Source organism: Phacochoerus africanus, chromosome 3 (genome assembly GCF_016906955.1).
Source record: "Phacochoerus africanus isolate WHEZ1 chromosome 3, ROS_Pafr_v1, whole genome shotgun sequence".
NCBI classification, from domain to species: Eukaryota; Metazoa; Chordata; class Mammalia; order Artiodactyla; family Suidae; genus Phacochoerus; species Phacochoerus africanus.
The window spans coordinates 30,145,118-30,167,817 of record NC_062546.1 but is presented as its reverse complement, the minus strand read 5'-3'; the positions used below and the strand labels follow the sequence as shown (position 1 = coordinate 30,167,817).

General features: G+C 44.3%; 1 protein-coding gene across 1 annotated transcript in view; it reads right to left on the bottom strand.

Moving 5' to 3' along the window:
• Positions 1-13,495: 13,495 nt before the first annotated feature.
• TGM6 (transglutaminase 6) overlaps positions 13,496-22,700 on the bottom strand; it is a 49,639-nt gene continuing 40,434 nt past the window's right edge. Inside the window, exons 11-13 of the mRNA XM_047770349.1 lie at positions 16,847-17,001; positions 16,422-16,555; positions 13,496-14,523 (exon numbers count right to left, since the gene is read on the bottom strand). Coding sequence (XP_047626305.1) covers positions 14,370-14,523; positions 16,422-16,555; positions 16,847-17,001 — 443 coding nt within the window. The 3' untranslated portion in view covers positions 13,496-14,369. The remainder of the gene's footprint in view (positions 14,524-16,421; positions 16,556-16,846; positions 17,002-22,700) is intronic.

Genomic DNA, 22,700 nt, shown 5'->3' with positions numbered 1-22,700 from the left:
ACAGAGACCCAGGCTGTCACAGTGACAATGCTGGATCCTTAACCCACTGTGCCACAAGGGAACTCCCTATATAACTTCCTGAGTAGTACTTTATTTTATTTTTTTGTCTTTTTAGGGCTGCACCTGCAGCATATGGAGGTTCCCAGGCAGGGGGTCTAATGGGAACTGTAGCCGCTGGCCTACACCACAGCCACAGCAATGCAGGATCTGAGCCACGTCTGCAACCTAACACCACAGCTCACAGCAACGCCGGATCCTTAACCCACTGAGCAAGGCCAGGGATCGAACCCACAACCTCATATAGTTCCTAGTCGGATTTGTTTCCACTGCGCCATGACGGGAACTCCCTTGAGCAGTACTTCAGATTATTGTGTTTTCTACAGTGAAGTATGAAGCAAAAGCTAAAAATGTAAATTTTATTGGAAGAGGAACAACATTGGTATAACTTTCTTCTGGGGTCACATGCATACATGTAATCTAATCCCACTTTTGAGTTGTGGGGCATCTGTTATTCTTTCACCAAATGTCTGTTTAGTGGATAGGTCACTAAACAGTACTCTAGTACATTTCATGCTTGAAGGATACAGAAATAACGTAGATACTTTTGAAATTACTGTCTGGGAGTTGTCCTGTGGTGCAGTGGGTTAAGGATCCAGTATTGTTACTGCAGCAGCTTGGATCACTGCTGTGGTGCAGATTCGTCCCTGGCCCAGGAACTTCCACATGCAGTGGGTACAGCCAATAAATGACATGACATGATGTGACATAGTAACTATCCTGGTGGGAGGACTATTCTAAATACAAGGGAGACCTTAAAAAAGAAGAGACTAGGAGTTCCCGTCGTGGCGCAGTGGTTAACGAATCCGACTAGGAACCATGAGGTTGCGGGTTCGGTCCCTGCCCTTGCTCAGTGGGTTAAGGATCTGGCATTGCCGTGAGCTGTGGTGTAGGTTGCAGATGCGGCTCGGATCCTGCGTTGCTGTGGCTCTGGTGTAGGCTGGTGGCTACAGCTCCGATTTGACCCCTAGCCTGGGAACCTCCATATGCCGCGGGAGCGGCCCAAGAAATGACAAAAAAAGACAAAAAAAAGACTAGTGTGTTTCTTCAGGAACATAAGGGTGGGTCAGCATCAAATCAAATCAAATGTACCTAGTTAATAAAACAAAAAAGCCTTATGATTGTCTCAGGAGATGTAGATAAAATTTAAACACTTGTTAGGAATAGAAGGGAAATGTATAAACACGATACAGGGATTTATGAAAGAAAAACAAAACACAGCTGACCTAATAGTGAAAGGCTGGAAACTACCCTTAAGATTAGGAACAAGACAAGGCTGTTCCCTTTTACCACTGCTATTCAAAGTTATACTGGAAGGTCTAGCCAGAGCCAGAGCCATTAAGAAAAATAAAAGCCGAATTGGAAAGGAAGAAGTAAAACTTCCTAAATATGACCGTCTATGTAGAAAACCCAAAGAATCCCTAAGAAAGCTAGAGCTGATAAACGAATTAGGCAAAATTGCAGGGTATGAGATAGCACACAGTCTGTTGTATTTCTACATACCAGCGACAGTCTGAAAAAATTTTTAACCATGTTTATAGTAGCATCCAAAAGAATAAAATCATCAATTTAACCATGAAGGTGTAAGATTTATACACTGAAAATCACTAACATCCTGAAAGAAAACCTAAAATAAAACCTAAATAAAACCTAAATAAATAAATAAATAAATAAAATAAAAATAAAAACTAAAATAAATAAAAACTAAATAAAACCTAAATAAATGTTTGCGGATTAGAAGACTGTTGTTTAAATGGTAGTATTTATTTCCCAAAGTGATCTAGAGGTTAAATGCAATGTCTACCAAAATTCCAATGGCTTTTTTTTTGCAGAAATTGAGAAGCTCATGGCAAGAACAATCTGGACATCTCACACCCTGATTTGAAAACCTACTATAGGAGTTCCTGTTGTGAAGCAGAAATGAATCTGACTAGTAACCATGAGGATGCCATGAGGATATGGGTTTGATCCCTGGCCTTGCTCAGTGGGTCGGGAATCTGTTGCCGGGAGCTGTGGCGTAGGTCACAGATGCAGCTTGGATCCCGAGTTGCTGTGGCTGTGGTGTAGGCCAGCAGCTGTAGCCCCAATTCAACCCCTAGCCTGGCAACTTCCATATGCCACAGATAGGGCCCTACCTAAAAAGCAAAAGCAAAAAAAAAAAAAGTTATTACAAATCCTGAGTAATTAAAACTGCGATACTAGCATAAGATAGACCAATGGAGTAGAATTGGGAGTCCAGAAATAAGCCCTTGCATTTATGGTCACAAAAATGCCAAGACCTTTCCCTGGGAAAATAGTCTCCCACAGGTGGTGCTAGGACAATTAGAAAACAATATGAAAAAGAATGAAGTTGGACACCTACCTCGCTTCATAGGTCATTCGTTAACTCAAAGTGGGTCAACAATCTATAAGAACTAGAACTAAGTTACTAGAAGAAAATGTCTTGATGACTTTGGGTTTGGTGATAAATTCTAGATTTGACACCAGAAGCACAAAGAAGAAAAAATTGGACTTCAAAAGTAGAAACTATCAAAGGATAACATCAAGAATGTGAGAATGTGACCTACAGAATGGGAGAAAATATTTGCAAGTCATATATCTAATTTGCGTTTAATATCCAGACCATGTAAAGAACTTCTACAGAGTTCCCGTTGTGGTGCAGTGGAAACTAATCCAACTAGGAACCATGAGGTTGCGGGTTCGATCCCTGGCCTTGCTCAGTGGGTTAAGGATCCGGCATTTCTGTGAGCTGTGGTGTAGGTTGCAGATGTGGCTCCAATCTGGCATTGCCGTGGCTGTGGTGTAAGCTGGCAGCTGTAGCTCCAATCAGACCCCTAGCCTGGGAACCTCCATATGCTGTGGGTGTGGCCCTAATAAGCAAAACAAACAAACAAACAAAAAGCTTTTACAACTTAACAGTAGAAACAGCCCAATTAAGTCAACAAAGAAATTGTGTACAATGTCTTCAAAAGAGATATACCAACACATGAAAACTGTTCAACATAATCCGTCATTAAAGAAATTCAAATCAAACCTGCAATGAGATACCTCTTCAGCCCACTAGGATGGCTTTAATGGGAGAGTAAGAAGTTGGTAAGGATGTGGAGAAATTGTGCTTTGCTGGTGAGAATGTAGAATGTTGCAGCCACTGTGTAAAATGGTTTGGCAGTTCCTCAAAAAAATAAACAATTACCTTATGATCCAACAATCCTACTCCTAGGTATATATCCAAGAGAAATGAAAATATATGTACAGAAACTCGTACACAACTGTTGGTAGCATTATTCATAATAGCAAAAGGTGGAAACGACCCAGCTGTCCATCAGTGGATGAATGGATAGATTAATTGTGTGCTACACATTCAGTGGAGCATTAGGTGTGAAAGGAGTAAAGTATTGATTCCTGCTACTACTTGGATGAACCCTGAAAGTATTGTGCTAAGAAGCCACACACAGAAGGGCATATATGATTCCTTTTTTTCTTTAAAAAAATATATGTATGTATATATATATATATTTTTTTTTTAGGGCTGAACCTGTGGCAAATGGAAGTTTCCAGGCTAGGGGTCGAATGGGAGCTGTAGCTGCCTGCCTACACCACAGCAGCATAGGATCTGAGCTACATCTGCCAAATTCTTAACCCACTGAGCAGGGCCAGGGATTGAACCTATGTCCTCATGGATCCTAGCCAGGTTCATTACTGCTGAGCCATGGCAGGAACTCATATATTTTTTAAATTGAAGTATAGTTGATTATATATAGTGTTATATAAGTTAAAGGTGTTCAATATAGTGATTTATAATTTTTAAAGGGCATACTACATTTTTAGGTATTATAAAAGAAAATATTTGCTATATTCCCTGAGTGTATGTATACTTGCAGCTTATTTTATACCTAATACTTTGTGCCTCTTAATTCCTTACCCCTTTACTGTCCCTCCCCCCTTTCCTCTCCCTGCTGGTAACCCCTGGTTTATTCTCTGTGAGAGTGAGTCTGCTTCTTTTTGTTATATTCACTAGTTTGTTGTATTTTTTAGATTTCACATACAAGTGATATACAGAATTTGTCTTTCTCTGTCTTGACTTATTTCACTTAGCATAATGCCCTCCAAATCCATCCATGTTGCTGCAAAAATGGCAAAATTTGCTTCTTTTTTATGGCTGAGTAGTATTCCATTGTGTGTGTGTGTGTACACACACATATCACAGCTTTAGCCATTCATCTGTTGATGGCTGTTACCAAGGGATGAGATTGGAATGGGGGAGATGGAGAGTGGTTACTTAAGGGTACAGGATGTTTTATGTGGTGATGAAAAAGTTTTTGAAAATAGCAAGAGCTTTCCAGCTCTCTATGCACGTCACAACATTGTGAATGCACTAACTAGTATTGAGTCGTAATGGGTAAACTAAAGTCATTGTATGTTATGTGACTTCATCTCAAAAAATAAAGAGTCTTCATGGAAAGGGTTTACTAAGGCTTTTTATTGTGGGAAGGATAGTCCCACGGAAGAAGGCCGAGAAATCAGGGCATTAGGGAGGTGAGCTTGGCAGTGGCTTTAGGCAAAAGAGTCAGTTGTTGGCTCAGACAATGTCACAGGAACATATATCACGAGAAGGACTGTCTCGCCTCCCATTTACCTGCCAGGCATGATGCAGAAGGGTTTTGTACTCCTAGCCTGTGCTGAAAAGCTGGGACTTCTCTATCTCATAAATGAGCACAGGCTACTAAGGAAAAACAAAGACCCCCACATTGCCTAGGGGGTCAGCAAAGTAAAAACCCTGGATGCCCAAGGCTGTTCTTGAAGATCAACTAAAACCCTCTTGAAGTATGTATGGTCTATATGTTTCTGTGCATTCAGTCCTACATAGAATAATCTTTATGTCACACCTGCTTCTGAGACCCATTGACTAAGAGAACAAAAGGAGAAGTCTGCCATCAGACCCTGGGGCCTTCTGACCATTGCATCTTGAAGAGAACTCCTAAGTTCTTGGAGGCGAAAGGGTTGGGTGGAGAATTCAAATGTGCTTTGACCTGTTTACAGACTTTGCTCCTTTCCAGTTTTCATATTAAGCCTCTATAGCATCAGTGCACTTAGTAAATTTAGGCTGTGAGGACTAAATGAGATCATAAAACATTGCTGCTGGATTTAAGTCTAAATTGTGTTTGGTCAGACTCACATGTGTACTCTTCTATAGGTTATGTATTCCTTCTTGTTTCTTTAAGAATATTTTATTACATAAATGCTCGTAAAGAATGACTATAGAAAGAAATTAGGGTTCTAAGATTCAAAATATTCAATGTTAGCCTTTTCTCCTTGTTGAGTTTTATGATCTCATTACATGCTCAACTTTCTATTTCTTTTTCTTTCTTTCTTTTTTTTCCCCACACCTGTGGCATGTGGAAGTTCCTGAGCCAGAGATCAAACCTGTGCCACAGTAGTGACCCGAGCTGCTGCAGTGATAATGCTGGACCCTTAACCTACTCGCCACAAAGGAACTCCAGCTTTCTATTTCTTTTAACATCAAAATAATGCCAAATCTTTGCAAACAATTACTTTATTTTTTTTATTTTTATTTTTGTCTTTTTGTTGTTGTTGTTACTGTTGTTGTTGTTGCTATTTCTTGGGCCGCTCCTGCGGCATATAGAGGTTCCCAGGCTAGGGGTCGAATCGGAGCTGTAGCCACCGGCCTACGCCAGAGCCACAGCAACGCGGGATCCGAGCCGCGTCCGCAACCTACACCACAGCTCACGGCAACGCCGGATCGTTAACCCACTGAGCAAGGGCAGGGACCGAACCCACAACCTCATGGTTCCTAGTCGGATTCGTTAACAACTGCGCCACGACGGGAACTCCGCAAACAATTACTTTAATATCTCATTAAGTGAACACACCACTATTTACCTAGCCAATTCTCTGTAGATGGATATTGATTTGTTTTCTCATTAACAAATAATGTGATAACCATATTTTGCATCAAGATTATTCTATATTTAGATAATTTAAAAAAGAATCTGACTCAAAGATGTCAGTGGTTTAATTCACCATCTTTAAACTTGAGTCAATTTACTCTGTTATAAAACAGGCACAATTACACCTTTTTTTGTCTTTTTGGGGCAAGGGGCATATGGAGGTTCCCAGGCTAGGGGTCCAGTTGGAGCTGTAGCTGCCGACCTACGCCACAGTCACAGCAGTGCAGGATCTGAGCCACGTCTGCGACCTATACCACAGCTCATGGTGATGCCAGATCCTTAACCCACTGAGGGAGTGGAGGGATCGAACCCTCAACCTCATGGTTCCTAGTCAGATTCGTTTCCACTGCGCCAAGACGGGAACTCCACAACTACACTTTTTACAGCGTGCTTCTCAGAATGGATAATTATCATTCAGAAGAAATATACTTTTTCTAGTTTGACAGATGAATATGATATATCACTGTTTCTTTTAAAAAATTTCAAAGTAAGGATTTGGGTTTATTTCTTCCTTTGTGTGTTGTCTTAAAAATAAATTTTGATACACATTTTTTCCATGTTATTACATAAATCTTCATAATGAGCACTGGATGTACATCTAGTGAGTATAATATAATTTAGTCTTTCTTCCTATTTGGGAAATTCATAATATCTCTGGTTTTCCATGACTACTAATCAGGCAGTGATGAATATTTTCTGTAGAAATATTTTCTACTTTGATTTCCTAAGTTTTTAGGAGTGATATTCATGATTCAAAGGTAGGCAATAGAAAGAAAGAAACTCATCAAATGGATCCAAGTGTGTGCATAAAATCTCTCTGGAACGCTGTAAGTGAGGAATTGGCCAGGTTGGCTGCTTCTGGGAAAAGGACTCTAGTTCAGGGGGAATAGGAATGGATGGGAGAGTTTCCACTGTATACGACTTAGAAGGTTTAAAATATTGAAATAGGTGAATGCATTACCTAGCTTAAAAAATTAAGTACATTAAAAATTAAAAATGGTGAAATGATAATTTAAATTTTTTAAAAAATTAAAAATGGTGAAATGATACATTAAAAATGGTGAATGATAAATGATAAGGTACTTAAACCAATAGATCCACCAGGAGGCAGCATTGCTCTGTCAAGAGGAAGGAAATAACAAATGTGTGGACTCTTGTCTCACTCACGGATCCTGGGATCCTGGGTTGTTTTTTTCCCTTCCTAATACTCTGCGTTGTTCTAATTTTCTACAAAGACTTACACAGAAATAAAATACACTTTAAGGAGAGAAGGAAGTGTCAAGCCCTGCCTCTCTTTAGCTGTAGGGCCATATCTTTGTCTATACGCATGAATTCCTACAAGAAGAATTCCTGAGGGAGAGGGGGCCACATTGAAAAGGTGGATGGATCTCCCGAGTCGCCCTCCAGTTGAATCATCCTACTCCATTCATAACAGTGTGTGCGGGTGGCTCTTTCTAAGGTCCTTTCCAATGCAGTGTATTTTTACCATGTTAGGTCTCGTTCAAACTAAGTTAAAGATATCTCCTTGTTTTAATTAGTGCATATTTAGCTATAAGGACCACTAGTTATGTTTTCATCTATTTAAAAGCAATTTACATTTGTTTTTCTGTGAACTACTCCACCTGCTCTATGGAGGGCTGGGAATTCATCGATGTTATTTGACACTGCTCTGTGCACTGAACACGTTTGTTGAATGAATGAGTGATAAATAACTTTCTTGAGCTCCACTTTCCTCATCTATAAAATAGGAACGTGTCTTGTTGTTGGCTTCTAAGGGGGCAGGATTGGGTCCTCCACCAAATTTGGTTTAAATATTTGGGCGTCCCCGTAGTGGCGCAGTGGAAACGAATCCAACTAGGAACCATGAGGTAGTGGGTTGGATCCCTGGCCTCGCTCAATGGGTTAAGGAACCGGTGTTGCCATGAGCTCTGGTGTAGGTCAGAGACTCGCCTCAGATCTGGCATTGCTATGGTTGTGGTGTAGGCCAGCGGCTAGAGCTCCGATTAGACCCCTAGCCTGGGAACCTCCACATATGGCGGGTGCAGCCCTAAAAAAAAAATTAATAATAAATATTTGAGACTGATGACACTGTATTTATATTACCCAGGAGGGTTTGAAAGGATATCTCTGTCCTATAATGAGGCTATCTGGGGAGGGCAGGGCAGGGTCCCAAGCAGGTCTGAAAATGGCTTGAGAGAGCACTGTGAGGTGACGGTCCCATTTCATTGTGATGGGGTGGAGATGGGACTGTGGTGAAGTCCTGCTAAAGGGCTTGAACTTCCCGCAAGTGCCAAGAGAGGGCGCCCGCAGCTTTCTTGAAAAAAAGAACTGTACCCTGGCCTTGCAGAAGCAGTCAGTAGATAAGTGCCATTATTATTGCTATGCTCGAGTCTTTCAGTTCTAGATTTAAAAGTTTATTTTTCTTTTGAATATAAATTTCGATTCACCCCCCCCCCCCCCGCCAAAGGAATGAGATCTATAGTTACAGGGTTTTCCTCTTTTTTTTTTTTTTTTTTGTGATATATGGAAGTTCCCAGGCTAGGGGTCAAACCGGAGCTGCAGCTGCCAGCCAACACCACAGCCACAGCAACGCTGGATCCAAGCAGTGTCTGTGATATGCACCACAGCTCATGGCAACGCCGGATCCTTAACCCACTGAGAGAGGCCAGGAATTGAACCTGTGTCCTCGTGGATAGTAGTTGGGTTCGTTAACCACTGAGCCACGATGGGAACTCCGCATATAACTGTTCATAGTATTCTCTTAGGATTTCTTTTTTGTACCTCTGTGATATTGGTTCTTATTTCTCCACTTTCATCTATTATTTTGTTTACTTGGATTCTCTTTTCTTCTTGGTGAACCTGGCTAAAGCTTTGTCAATTTACCTTTTCAAAAACCCAGCTCTTAGTCTCATTGATTTTTTTCCCGTTGTTTTTCATCTCTATTTTATTGATTTCCTCTTTGTTATTATTTCCTTCCTTCTGATGACTTTGGCATTTTTTTCTTTTTTTTGCTCTTCTTTTCCTAACTCTTTTAGGTGGTAGGTTGGGTTGTTTGATTTTCTTGTTTCTTAAGGAAAGCCTGCATTACTATGAATTTCTTCTCTCAGAGCTCCTTTTCTGCATTCTATGGATCCTGGAGTGTTGTGTTTCATTTTCATTTGTCTCGAGGTATTTCCTGATTTCTTCTTTTATTTCTCCATTGACCTACTGGTTTTCTAGTAGCATGTTTATTCTCCAGGTGTTTGTTCTTTTTCCATTTTTCCTTCTGTAGTTTTTATTTTTTATTTTATTTTATTTTTCGTCTTTTTAGGGCTGCAACTGCAGCATATGGATGTTCCCAGGCTAGGGGCTGAACTGGAGCTGTAGCTGCCAGCCTACACCACAGCCACAGCAACACCATATTTGAGCTGCCGTCTGTGACCTACATCAAAGCTTGCAGCAACGCTGGATCCTTAACACACTGAGTGAGGCCAGGATTCAAACCTGCATCCTCATGGATACTAGTTGGACTCTTTACCTGCTGAGCCACAGTGCAAACTTCCACTGCCAGATCTCTTAACCCAGTGTGCCCAGCCAGGGATTGAACCCATAACTCCATAGCAACCTGGGCTGTTCCAGTCTGAACCCACTGTGCCACAGTGGGAATTCCATTAAGTTTTATTTTCTTTTTGTCACGAGTCACTACATTTAATTAGCTTATTTATTCAAAGATGTGCTTACTTGTTTATTTGTATTTCTCATTTTACCTTTTTTTTCTTTTTAGGGCCACACCTGTGGCATATGGAAGTTCCCAGGCTAGGGGTTGAATCAGAGCTGTAGCTGCCAGCCTATGCCACAGGCACAGCAACGTGGGATCTGAGCCACGTCTGCGACATACACCACAGCTCAGGGCAACGCTGGATCTTTAACCCACTGAGCAAGGCCAGGGATCGAACCTGTGTCCTCATGGATGCTAGTCGGGTTCGCTAACCACTAAGCCATGACAGGAACTCCTCATTTTACTTTTTATACCTTTTAAAAGGTGACTGAATCCCTGTGCACACCTGCTGGAAGGTGATCCCCGCAAATGCAGAGAACTTGGGCTCTCCCAGCTCTGCTCTTGGGTTGAACAGACTGCTGGGTGGGGGACACGCCGTCCAGTCCCTCCTTCAGTGGAGGGCTTGTTGCCCCAACTGCTAGGAGTGCTGCCTGCAGATGACCCTCAACTGTCGGCCACTTCAGGGATGGCCTCAGTTGTAGAGTGATGCTCTCTTGCCCGAAGTCACACCTCTTCTGGGGTGATTGGTGATGGATGCACAGAAAGACCCAGCCATCTCGGCCAAACCTGGGACACTGTGACAGGCCATTCTAGCTCCAGAGCTGCCCGTGCGGTGCACCCAGGCTGCCACTGAGACTCATCGTGGGTTGATTCCTCCTTCCATCCCTTCCTCCTTCCTCTCCATCCCTTCCACAGGGGTTGATCCCCAGGTCACCCCCTCAACCAACCTAAGCTCCATCTCAGAGTCAGCTTCCTGGGAAGCTCAGCCTGCAACAGCCGAGCTTGATGCAGATGCACTGTGGGTGTTTGCTGGGAGTGCGGGGGTCTGGGGCCCCCCTCAAGGGGAGACCATCTTGGACAACGTGTGGCGCTTCCCTACTGACAGGAGTGTCCTCTACTAAGGGTGGGAGGTCGCCTCCCGCTTTGGTGGCAGGTGTCGAGCAGAGCTCCTTCTGCTCTTGGCAAATGCGTAGGAGAGGTGAACGCCCAGGAGTGGCGGAGAGAGCCGTGGTCAGCTGCTAGGCTTTTGCATTTACTCCTGGAGGACTGGGCTGTGAATGCAGACTCTCAGGGCACGAGAGAGCTAGAAGGATCCAGAAGGTCATCATGCTTCTCAGATATGTCTCCCCAAGTACAAAGGCAAAGGAAGGTGTGTGGGTGCAAGAAGCCAGGTCGTGTTTGCCCGGTGGCATCACATACAGCACAGGAGTGTGTGGGCCCCCATTTGAGAAGCTCTGTCCTGGACTGAGAAATCCAAAGCCAAGGCCTGGAGTTCGGTCTGGCTGGGGTCTGACAGAGGTCAGGACTTGGCCTGAGGCTGGATCAGGGCCCAGTTTGGGGTCAGAGCTCAGTCCAGGATCAGGGTTCTGCCTGGCATCCGGGCTCAGCCTAAGTTCAGGGCTCAATCAGAGACAAGGATTGGAGCTTGGTCTGGGGCCAGGACTGTCCCAGGTTGGGGCAGGGCTTGATCCAGGGCCAGAGTCAAGTCATGGTCTAGCTGTGGTAGGAGCCAGAATTTAGTGTGAGGCTTAGGTTTAGGACTCCTTCTAGCATCAAGGTCACGACCAAGGCTGGCTGGGCTCGCCTGAGTGACGGCTCTATCTAAGGCCATGGGCACACGCTGGAACCTCATCTGACTTTCCTTGCAGGGCCTGCTAAAGGTTTGGCCTCAGTCCAGGGTTGGGCTTGATCCGAGGCTGGGTGTAGCCTGGCGTCGGGACTCAGGAGCAAGCAGCTGAGTCAGCAGGTTGGTTGGCAGCAGGGTCAGCAAACCACAACCTCTGGGCTAAACCTGGCCTGCCCCGTTTTTGTAACAAAAATTTGTTGCAATACACTGATACTCTTTTGCCTCCACCTTGTCTATGGCTAGGTTTAAGCTAAAAAAGCAGAGTAGAGTGGCTGGAATGGAGACCATACAGCCTGCAAAGCCCCAGACAGTTACTAACCATCTGGTCCTTGACAGTGAAAGCTGGCCAATCCCTGTTCTGAAGGCTCCCTGGCATGAGCTTCCTTGAAGGTCATGGTGGCATCTAAGAGGCCAAGGGGTTCAAAGCAAGCAGGTAGAGCCCTGTTGCTGGTGCCCTTCTGGGTCCCCACAGCCAGCAGACGCTAAGGCTTTCAGTGCCCTTCCTCTGGGCACTGTCTGGGGATTGCCCCCCCACCCGGCGGGTCTGCCCTCCCTGCTCACTTCTCTTGGCAGCCTCCAGAGCAGGATCCACACACTCCTATGGGCCGTCTGCTGTCAATGTCTCCACCCATCCCACCCCAACCAGGCCCTCTCATTGGCTGCTGGGGTGGTTTCTGCTTTCAGCTGGAGCTGGAAGGGCCTGTGGGGCCAGTTTGGTTCCCCAGGGAAGCACTACCTCACCTCCGCTGAGAGGTCTGAGGGCAAGGGGGCTGGAGTGGAGCCAGAGCTGTCCGGCAGGTGCCCTCATCACCTCTGGCTGGCTACTTTTTCTTTCTTTCTTTTTTTTTTGGGGGGGGGGGCTTTTTTCCTTATAGGGCTGTACCCGCTGCACATGAAGCTTCCCAGGTTAGAGGTCTAATCGGAGCTACAGCTGCTGGCCTAGGCCACAGCCACAGCAAAGTGGGATCCGAGCCACATCTGCGACCTACAGCACAGCTCATGGCAATGCCGGATCCTTAACCCACGGAGCGAAACCAGGGATCGAACCTGCAACCTCATGGTTCCTAGTCGGATTCGTTTCCGCTGCACCATGCCGGGAACTCCACCTCTGGCTACTTTCTACTTTCCCCTCTTCTCACACACACATACACACACACACTCTTACAGGCCATTCTAGCTCCAGAGAGCTGCCTGTGGAGGGCAAATCAGCCTCAAACAGTTGAGCTTGAGGAAGATGGGCAGTTGGTGTTTGCTGGGAGAGCGAGGAGTCTGGGGTCCCCATTTCAGTCTTGCTGCTGACAGGAGTGTCCTTCGCACTAAGAATGGGAGACAGCCTCCTGTTGATTCAGCCCCCAGGGCCCCCCTCTGTGGCTCCGTCTTGAGGAAATGACTGCCCGCGCTGCCCTCCTTACACACAATCCACCTCCAAAACCTGTGGAGGGTTTGGGGAGGCGTTCTGGAGCCAAGGCAGCCCCAGGGCCTGGCTCATCAAATGCACCCACTCCTCTGGGCTCTCCGAGCTGCCCCCTAGGTGGAGTGGAATCATCAGACAAATGCCTTGGTCACAACGATCAGCCATCAGACACCGTGCACGTGTTTGCCCTTTCTTTGCAAAGAAAAGAACATGAATTGTTCTCACTCGAGTCAGGTCCAGGAGGTGTCTCACTGCAGATGTGCCTGTTCTGTTGTTGTTCAGATTACTTCCACTCTGTGATCAGTTAGAATCCCTTGGCTATCTGGAACATTTCAGAGCTGATTCCCATGTCTGGGGCAGTTATCTTCAGAGCCTGGTGGTCCCCACTCTGGTCCTTGTCCTAGAAGTCTCTGTTCTGTTTTTTTTTTTTTGTCTTTTGTCTTTGTTGTTGTTGTTGTTGTTGCTATTTCTTGGGCTGCTCCCGCGGCATATGGAGGTTCCCAGGCTAGGGGTCCAATAGGAACTGTAGCCACCGGCCTACGCCAGAGCCACAGCAACGCGGGATCCGAGCCGCGTCTGCAACCTACACCACAGCTCACGGCAAGGCCAGATCATCAACCCACTGAGCAAGGGCAGGGACCGAACCCGCAACCTCATGGTTCCTAGTCAGATTCGTTAACCACTGCGCCATGATGGAAACTCCTCTGTTCTGTTTTGATGCCAAGAGCATGCTTGTGTGTAGGGTGAGCTGCTGGGGATGTTTTCCAAGGCCAACACTGTCCTGGTTCCAAAGAAGTAAATAAACACTGGGAACCGTTGGGCAGGTCAGATGAGATCCCTGATGATGTGCTAGATCAGATTTGGGGCTCTATCCCCAAATGCCACCAGGCTTGATGGCCCCTCCTCTATCTTCAGCCTCTTGCAGGCAGCAGTAGCTGCCCCCCCAGCGGCTGGGCCTGTGTCTTCATTGGGGGAACTTCTCCCATCACTTCAAACTCAATGCTTTGTGGGAACACGACTCTGCGGTACAACTTGGCCAGTGTAAATGGCATACACGTGGGCCCCAGCTCTGCCTCTAGCTCGCCCTGTGGCCACAGGCAAGGCTCTCCCCTCTCTGTAAACCAGGAGTGTCGAGGGATGTTTGGATGTCAGAGCTGGGAGGAGATTCTTGGGTCTGGATGCGGTCAGAACACTGAAGAGGTGCGAGACAAACAAGGAAAGCCCGGAGGTCAGCTGGGGTGAGGATGGACTGGCTGGCAGGAGGTGGCAGAGCCAGGTGGGCCAAGGTTACTGTGATGCTTGGTCCATCAGTCTCCCAGGAATGAGGGTGATGCAATGAAGGTGGCAGAGTCTCCTGACATCATCCATCATTGTCCAGAAGTTTAAGGATGCCTGGGTCGAACACCTCATTTTACAGATAGGGAAACTGAGGGCTAGGAGGGGAGGGACTTGGGGCAGAAGCTGAGGCAGGACTGAGACCCAGGCCCTCTGGCTCCCATATGGGGACAGAGACCATCTCCTCCCCTCTTGGCCCTTCACAACCCATCACTTGGCTGTGGCCACGTGGATGATCACAAAGCCCTTGATGTCTGGGAAGCGGGGGCTGACGAGGTCCACCTGCAGCTGCCGCGAGCCACTCTTGGAGGGGGTGATGCTGAAATGAACGGAGGCTCTCTCCTGGGGCTCCAGGCTGGGCACACTGCAGAAAGGAAATGGAGAAAGGCAGACCCTCAGCCCTGTCTCCTTTGATTTGATTTGATTTGATTTGATTTTATCTTTTTGCCTTTTCTAGGGCCTCACCCATGGCATATGGAGGTTCCCAGGCTAGGGGTCTAATTGGAGCTGTTGCCACCGGCCTTCACCAGAGACACACAGCAATGTGGGATCTGAGCCCACGTCTGCGGCCTACACCACAGCTCATGGCAACGCTGGATCCTTGACCCACTGAGCGAGGCCAGGGATCGAACCCACAACCTCATGGTTCCTAGTTGAATTCATTAACCACTGAGCCACGATGGGAACTCCGAACTTATTTTTAAATTGTGAATCATTACATTGTACACTATAATTTATATAATATTATACACCAACTATACTTGAGTTAAAAAATTAAAAATGGAGAACCTAGCTTCTGCAGAAGAAAATGGGAATAACATGGGAAAAAATACTGTGACATAAAATTTACTCAGTAATTCACGTTAGAGAAGCCCGGAGTCAGCCCTCTCTCCTTCCCGAGCCTGGTCTGCTTGTCCATGACTCTTCAGAGCCCTTGGGATCAACATCACACCTTGTGGTTTGACATTTATAACTTCCAACTTGCTTTCAGCTTAGTCGTCTCTTGTACCACTTCTCCCACCAGCCAGGCTAGTCTCCCCCCTGTGCCCTGAACATACCTTATGCTTCTCCTCCTCCGGGCTTTTGTCTGGACTGTTTCTCCTACTCAGGATGCCCTTCCCATTCCAATCACGTCCAAGGCCCAGATGAAGATTTTCTTCTTCCAGGAGACCTTCCCTGACTATACCAGCCACGGAGACCTCTGACTGGGAAGCTCTGCATCCTTATCGATTTTTTTTTGTCTTTTTGCCTTTTCTAGGGCCACTCCTGCGACATATGGAGGTTCCCAGGCTAGGGGTCGAATCAGAGCTGTAGCTGCCGGTCTATGCCAGAGCCACAGCAACACAGGATCCAAGCCGTGGTCTGCGACCTACACCACAGCTCACAGCAATGCCGGATCCTTAACCCACTGAGCAAGGCCAGGGATCGAACCCGCAACCTCATGGTTCCTAGTCGGATTCGTTAACCACTGAACCACGATGGGAACTCCCTTATCGATATCTGAAAAGCTCCTCAATTCATTGGTTAAGGCTCAGCTTAAATATCAGCTCCCCTGGGGCTTTCCTCGGGTCCCACCCTACCCCCACTCAAGGGCTGCCTCTGAGCCCCTGGACCTTGGGGACCCATCCCTCCGCACAAATCACACTGCCTTCATTTGAAAGGCCCTATGTCACTGAGAGCTCTTCCCCAGATAGAACCCCATCTGTTCATTTTGGTGTCCTCAGCACGGGTCAGTATGATCAAGGACCATGAGTGTGCGTGAGCAAATGAATGAAAGAATGAATGAGGGAGAGAATAATTGAGGAGGAATAATAAATGAGTGCAGGAATAAATGGAATATGAGTGAATGAGTGCATAAAGGAGTGAATGGTTAGGTAAATGAGTGAGCAAATGAATGGAAGAATGAGTAGATGAATGAACCCATCAAAACTGAATGGAGTAGATAATGAGAAGTGAATAATAAGGAAAACATGAGTAAAAGAGCAAATGAATGAATGAGTAAAGGCGAGAGTAAATGAATAAGTAAACGGATAAATGAGAGAAAAGAGGAAGGATGTGAAGAGAAAACATAATGTGATGCGATGAGGGGATGAGGTATATGATCAAATAAGTTAATGATGAAATAAATAAAGGAATAAAGAAATGAAAGAAGGCTGATTCCCGGGGACCCGAAATCTCTCTCTCTCTCTCTCCCTGCTGGTAGCTTCTTTACGGCCCATTTTATAAGGAAGGCAGCCCTCCCAGTCCCAGGCTGACACTTACTTGATGCTGAGCTGTCCCTGGAGAAGGCCACTCCCCTCCACCATCAGCACACAGTCCTCCACTTTCTCCAGGAGGGGGTTCACCACCATCACTTCCACGGCAACCGCCACCCCCACCATGGCCGGGCCAAGCACCTGGAGGGGCAACACCCATAAGTCACCCCGCCTCCTCCCCATTCTTCCAGGAAACCCAGGATCCTGGCTGGTTCAAAGGATGGGGAGTTAATCTTGTCTACCCCTTGCTTCTACCTACCCTGTTACTGAGATCTATCATTACATTCCTCCCCTGGCATCCACACCCCTCACCCCCAAGCTTGAGCGCTGAAGCCAGAGCTGAAAGCACAACCTGCCCCACCAGCCTCTGCTGGCCTCCCAAAGCTCTACGGGGCCTGCCAGGAACCGATGGCGGGTGCAGACAGGAGTCACCTTGATGGTGATGACGTCCTCCAGAGTAATGTCCTTCTCCACCAGGAGCTTCTCTCCTTTGGTGACAAGGCACAGGGCGGCCAACAGGATCTTCTTGTCCTCTGTCAGGTCTTCCTTATACTGAGAGTAAGATATTTCAACTGGGATCTTTTTCTCTGGAAGGGAAAGCAGAGGTGGGAATTGGGAGTCCAATGTTCTTTTTCAAAGCAACCCAGCAAGAGTAAGGCAAGGCTCAGATCACAGTTATATGCTCTCTGGTCCTTGCAATCAATCAGACAGTCATTATTATCAGTTTATAGATTAAGAACTCTAAGGCTCAGAGAGGGTAATGTCTTGTCCAATGTCACACAGCATGTAAATCAAGGAGCCAAGATAAGGTAGGATTCAAATTCAGGCCCACCAGCTGCCACGACACCAGATTGTCTCTCGAAGAGCTTCCAGAGCTGTGTTTAAAATTCTCCCAATCATTCCAGATGGAAATCTCTCAGTCCACCAACTAGTCATCCCATCAGGAATTCACTCACTGTTCACTGAGCACCTACTCTGTGTTAGGTGCAGAGAAGAGGGAGGCTAAAGGCCTACCTTCAGTTCCAACCCAGGGAGGAGGCCAGCTTCCTCACAGCCTTTCTGAATCCTCTCTCCCCACGAAAGCCCAGCTCTGGTCAGGTCCGCCAACTGTGAAGCTTTCACTGGTGCCCTCACCCATGGATCTTGTGCCCTGTGCCTTCTGAGCTCCTGTGGTTCTGGCCTTTTCTGTCTCTGTCTCATCAGCCGCAAACACCTGCCTATATAGTCTCTTCTTTTGAGCAGGGGTCACATATATGCTTGCCCACCATATATGTTTTTCTTTTAGGCACACATGTCATTTCCAATGTGCCTCAGTCTCTACCATCCCCTTACTGCTTTGTGACCACTGCTTCCTTTATTTCTGTTTCCTTCCTGCCTCTGAAAGTATCTGAGTTTTTAGCCTATGGAAAAGATCCTTAAAGGATTCAAATGCTCTGTCTCCCCAGAGCTTTGCATATAGTAGATGCTTCCTGAATGCCCATAGCTGATCCATGTGTCAAAGTTCTACCTTGTTTTATGGGCTCCCTGAGTCCTGTAGATCATCGCTAGGAGAACTCTTACTACAATAACAGTAATAATTATTCATTTTAAAAGCAAACTTTTACGGAGGGATTAAAGTGTATTGGGCCCTTGGAAGCACAGTCATGGATTAGCTTATTCAGTCCTCACGATAATTCCATGAGCCAGCGTTATTATCTGCAACTTGTAATAATATCAATAATACAATCACTACCATAAATTAAATATTCATTAGGTGGTAGGAATTTGGCCAAATAGTTTATGTATGTTATATCATTCACTCCTTGGATGGTGGGAGGTGAAGTGGTTCTTATAGTGTGGTCCTGGGACCAGCAGCATTAGTATCACCGGAGAACTTGTTAGAAGTGCAAATTCTAAGGCTCCAGAGTGAAGAACCACCAGATGCTCCCGATCATGCACACGGACAGAGCTTTGAACATTAATTTAGATCACGGAGAAGGGAGGAGAAAGACTGTTCCTTACAGTATTCAGAAGAGAGCTTCTTGAAATTCTCTGGGCCATGGACTCCACGTACAATCTAAGACCCTTTTCCTGGAATAATGTTGTCAATAGCAATAGGAATCACTGGATATAACAGATAACTAGAGAACACTTCATCCAACAACAGCAGAATACACATTCTTCTCCAGCTCATAAGGAATATTCACCAAGATAGACCACATTCTGGGCCAAGGGTAACCCATTACCAAACTGAAAGGAATAAAGATCATGCAATGCATGCTTTCAGACTACAGCAGAATTAAACTAGATATCATAAACAGAAAGAAGACTGGAAGACTCCAAAATAGTTAGAGTTTAAACCACACATGTCTAAATAACACTTAGGCCAAAGACGATATCTCAAAAGAAATTTAAAAATATTTTGAACCAAGTGAAAATATAACTTAAAATTTGTGGGATGCAGCAAAGTGGTACTTCGATGGAAATATATAGCACTGTATACATATATTAGAAAAGAAGAAAGATCTGAAATCAATAATCTAAGTTTCTGGAGTTCCTGTCGTGGCTCAGTGAAAAAGAATCTGACTAGTATCCATGAGGATGCAGGTTCGATACCTGGCCTCGATCAGTGGGTTAAGGATCTGGTGTTGCCCTGAGCTGCTATGTAGGTCACAGACTTGACTTGGATCTGGTGTTGTGGCTCTGGTGTAGGCCAGCAGCTACAGCTCCAATTCGACCCCTAGCCTGGGAGCCTCCATATGCTGTGGGTACAGCCCTAAAAAGACAAAACAAAACAAAAAACAAAACTAAGTTTCCACTTTAAGAAACTAGAAATAGAAGAGCAAATGAAATCCAAAGTAAGTGAAATGACAACTAAAACTTAAAAAATAAAGCAGAATCAATAAATTGAAAATAAGAAATCAAAAGAGAAAACCAACAAAACCAAAAGCAGATTCTTTGAAAAGATCAATAAAACTGATAAGCCTCTACCCAGGCTAAATAAGAAATAAAGAGAGAAGACAGAAATTACTAATATCAGAAATGAAAAAAGGGGATATCACCACAGATCTTACAGACATTAAAAGGATAAATAGGGAATATTATGAACAACGCTATGCCCACGAATTTGACAATCTAGATAAAATGCACCAATTCCTTGAAGACACAACCTGTCAAAAGTCACAGGAGAAGAAATACACAATCTGAATAGGTCTACATTTATTAAAGAAATCAATAGGGAATCAAAAAATTGATAGTGAATAACCTTCCAAAACAGAAAACACTGGGCCCAGATGAATTCACTGGTAAAATCTACCAAAGATTTAAGGAAGAAATAACATCAGTTTTGTACAAGCTCTTCCAAAGATAGAAGCAGAGAGAATACTTCTTAACTCATTTTATGAGGGCAGCATTACTCTAATACTAAAACCAGACAAAGACATTACAGGAAAAGGAAATGACAGACTGCCATCTCTCATAAACACTGATGCCACAATCCTCAGAAAAATATTAGCAAATTGAATCTAACACTATATAAAAAGAATTCTATACCTTGATCAAGTGGGATCATAGGTACATAGGTTGGTTCAACCTTCAAAAGTCAATTAATGTGACCATCACATCAATGGACTAAAGAAGAAAAGTCATATGGTCATATCAGTAGATGCAGAAAAAGCATTTGACAAAAATCCAATACTTATTCATGATTAAAATTCTCAGCAAACTAGGAATAGTTGAGGAACTTTCTCAATTTGACAGAGAACATCTATTAAAAAAACCAAAAACCTACGGTTAACAGCACACTTAACAGTGAGAAACTTAAAACTTTCCCACTAGAATAGAGACAAGGTAAGGATGTCTTCTCAGTGCTCCTTATCAACATTGGACTGGAAGTTCCAGCTAAGGCAACAAGACAAGAAAAGGAAATAAAGTTATACAGACTTGGAAGAAATAAAACTTTCTCTGTTCACAGATGATATGATCATCTATGCATAAAATCTGAAAGAATCAACAACAAAAGCTCTTGGAACTAATTATACTAATTACTAATTATAGCAAAGTCAGAGGATATAAGATTCACATACAAAATTCATCACTTATTTATACACAAGCAATAAACAAGTGGAATGTGAAATTAAAAATACCACTTATATAAGCACACCCCAAACAAATTAATCTAAAAAATTAGGCATCCATTAATCCAGAAATATAAGACATGTACATATATTAAAGGAAACTAGGAGTTCCTGTCATGGCACAGCAGAAACAAATCCTACTGGGAACCATGAGGTTGCAGGTTCGATCCCTGGCCTTGCTCAGTGGATTAAAGATCCGGCGTTGCTGTGCTGTGGCTGTGGCTGTGGGGTAGGCCAGCAGCTGTAGCTCCCATTGGACCCCTAGCCTGGGAACCTCCATATGCCACGCATGCGGCCCTAAAAAGCAAAAAAACAAACAAACAAAATCAAAAAAAAAAAAAGAAAGAAAGAAAACTAAAAAAAAAGCTGATGAAAGAAATTAAAGAATAACTATATTAATGGAGAGATATTTCACGCTCATGCATAGTGAGACTCAATATTGTGAAGATGTCAGTTATTCCCAACTTGATCCATAGATTCAAGGCAAGCCCATCAAAATCCTAGCCAGTTATTTAATGGGTATTGACAAAGTGATCCTAAGTTTAGGCAGAGGGACAAAAGACCCAGAACTTCCAACACAATGTTCAAGGAGGAGAATGACATCAGGAGACTGACCCTCCCCGACTTCAATACTTACTCTAAAACTACAGGAATCAAAACAGTGTGATAGTGGGGAAAGAACAGACAAACCAGTAGAACAAAAGAGAGCCCAGAAATAGACCCATGAAATATAGATCTTTGATAAAGGAGCAAAGGAAATAAAATGGAGAAAAGGTAGCCTTTTCAATAAATGATCGGAAACACCTGGACATTCATATAAAAGACATCTGGACACATACCTCATACCCGTTACAAAAATGACCTCAAAATGCATCATAAGCCTAAATGTAAAATGTGAAATATAAAACTCCTAGACAATAACATAGGAAAAAACCTAGATAATTTTGCGTATTGTGACAATTAAGTTTTTAGACATAACACCAAAGGAATAAAAAACTGACAGGTTGTACTTTATTAAAATTAAAAACTTCTTTGGAGTTCCTGTGATGGTGCAGTAGAAATGAATCCAACTAGGAACCATGACGTTGTGGGTTTGATCCCTGGCCTCGCTCAGCGGGTTAAGGATCTAGCATTGCCATGAGCAGTGGTGTAGGTTGTAGATGTGGCTCGGATCCTGCGTTGCTGTGGCTGAGGCGTAGGCCGGTGGCTACAGCTCGCATTAGACCCCTAGCCTGGGAACCTCCATATGCTGCAGGTGCAGCCCTAAAAAGACAAAAGACAAAAAACAAAAAAAACCCAAAAAACAAAAAAAAAACCAAAAAACTTCTGCTCTGTGAAAGGCCAGTGAAGAGAATAAGACAAGCCATAGACTGGAAGAAAATATTTGCAAAAGACACATCTGATAAGGGACTATTAGATAAAATATACAAAGAATACTTAAAATTCAACCAAAAGAAAATGAACAACACAATTAAAAAAGACGCTGTACCAAAGAAGATGTACAGATGCATATTAAAGATGCTCATATCATACATTATCAAGAAATTTCAAATTAGGAAGGTCTTGTTGCAGCTCAGCAGTAACGAACACAACTAGCATCCATGAGAATGCAGGTTCGATCCCTGGTCTTGCTCAGTGAGTTAAGGATCCCATGTTACTATGAGCTGTGGTGTAGTCACGGCTCAGATCCTGCATTGCTGTGGCTGTGAAGTAGGCCAGCAGCGGTAACTCTGCTCTGATTCAGCCCCTAGCTTGGGACCTTCCATATGCTGCAGGTGCAGCCCTGAAAAGTAAAAATAAATAAATAAAATTTAAAAATTTTCAAATTAATACAACGATGACAATGAGAGATACTACCACATACCTATTAGAATGGTAAAAATCCAAAATACTGACGACATCAAATGTTGGAGAGAATATAGAGGAACAGGAATTCTCATTCATTTATGGTGAGAATACAAAATGCTATAGCCACTTTGGAAGATACTTTGGTAGTTTCTTAGATAACTGAACACATTATTATACCATCAGCAATCATACTCCTCAGTACTTACCCATATAAACTGAAAACTCATGTTCACGCAAAACCTGCACATGGATATTTATTGCAACTTGATTCATAACTGTCCAAACTTGGACGTAACCAAGATATTCTTCAGTAGGTGAATGGA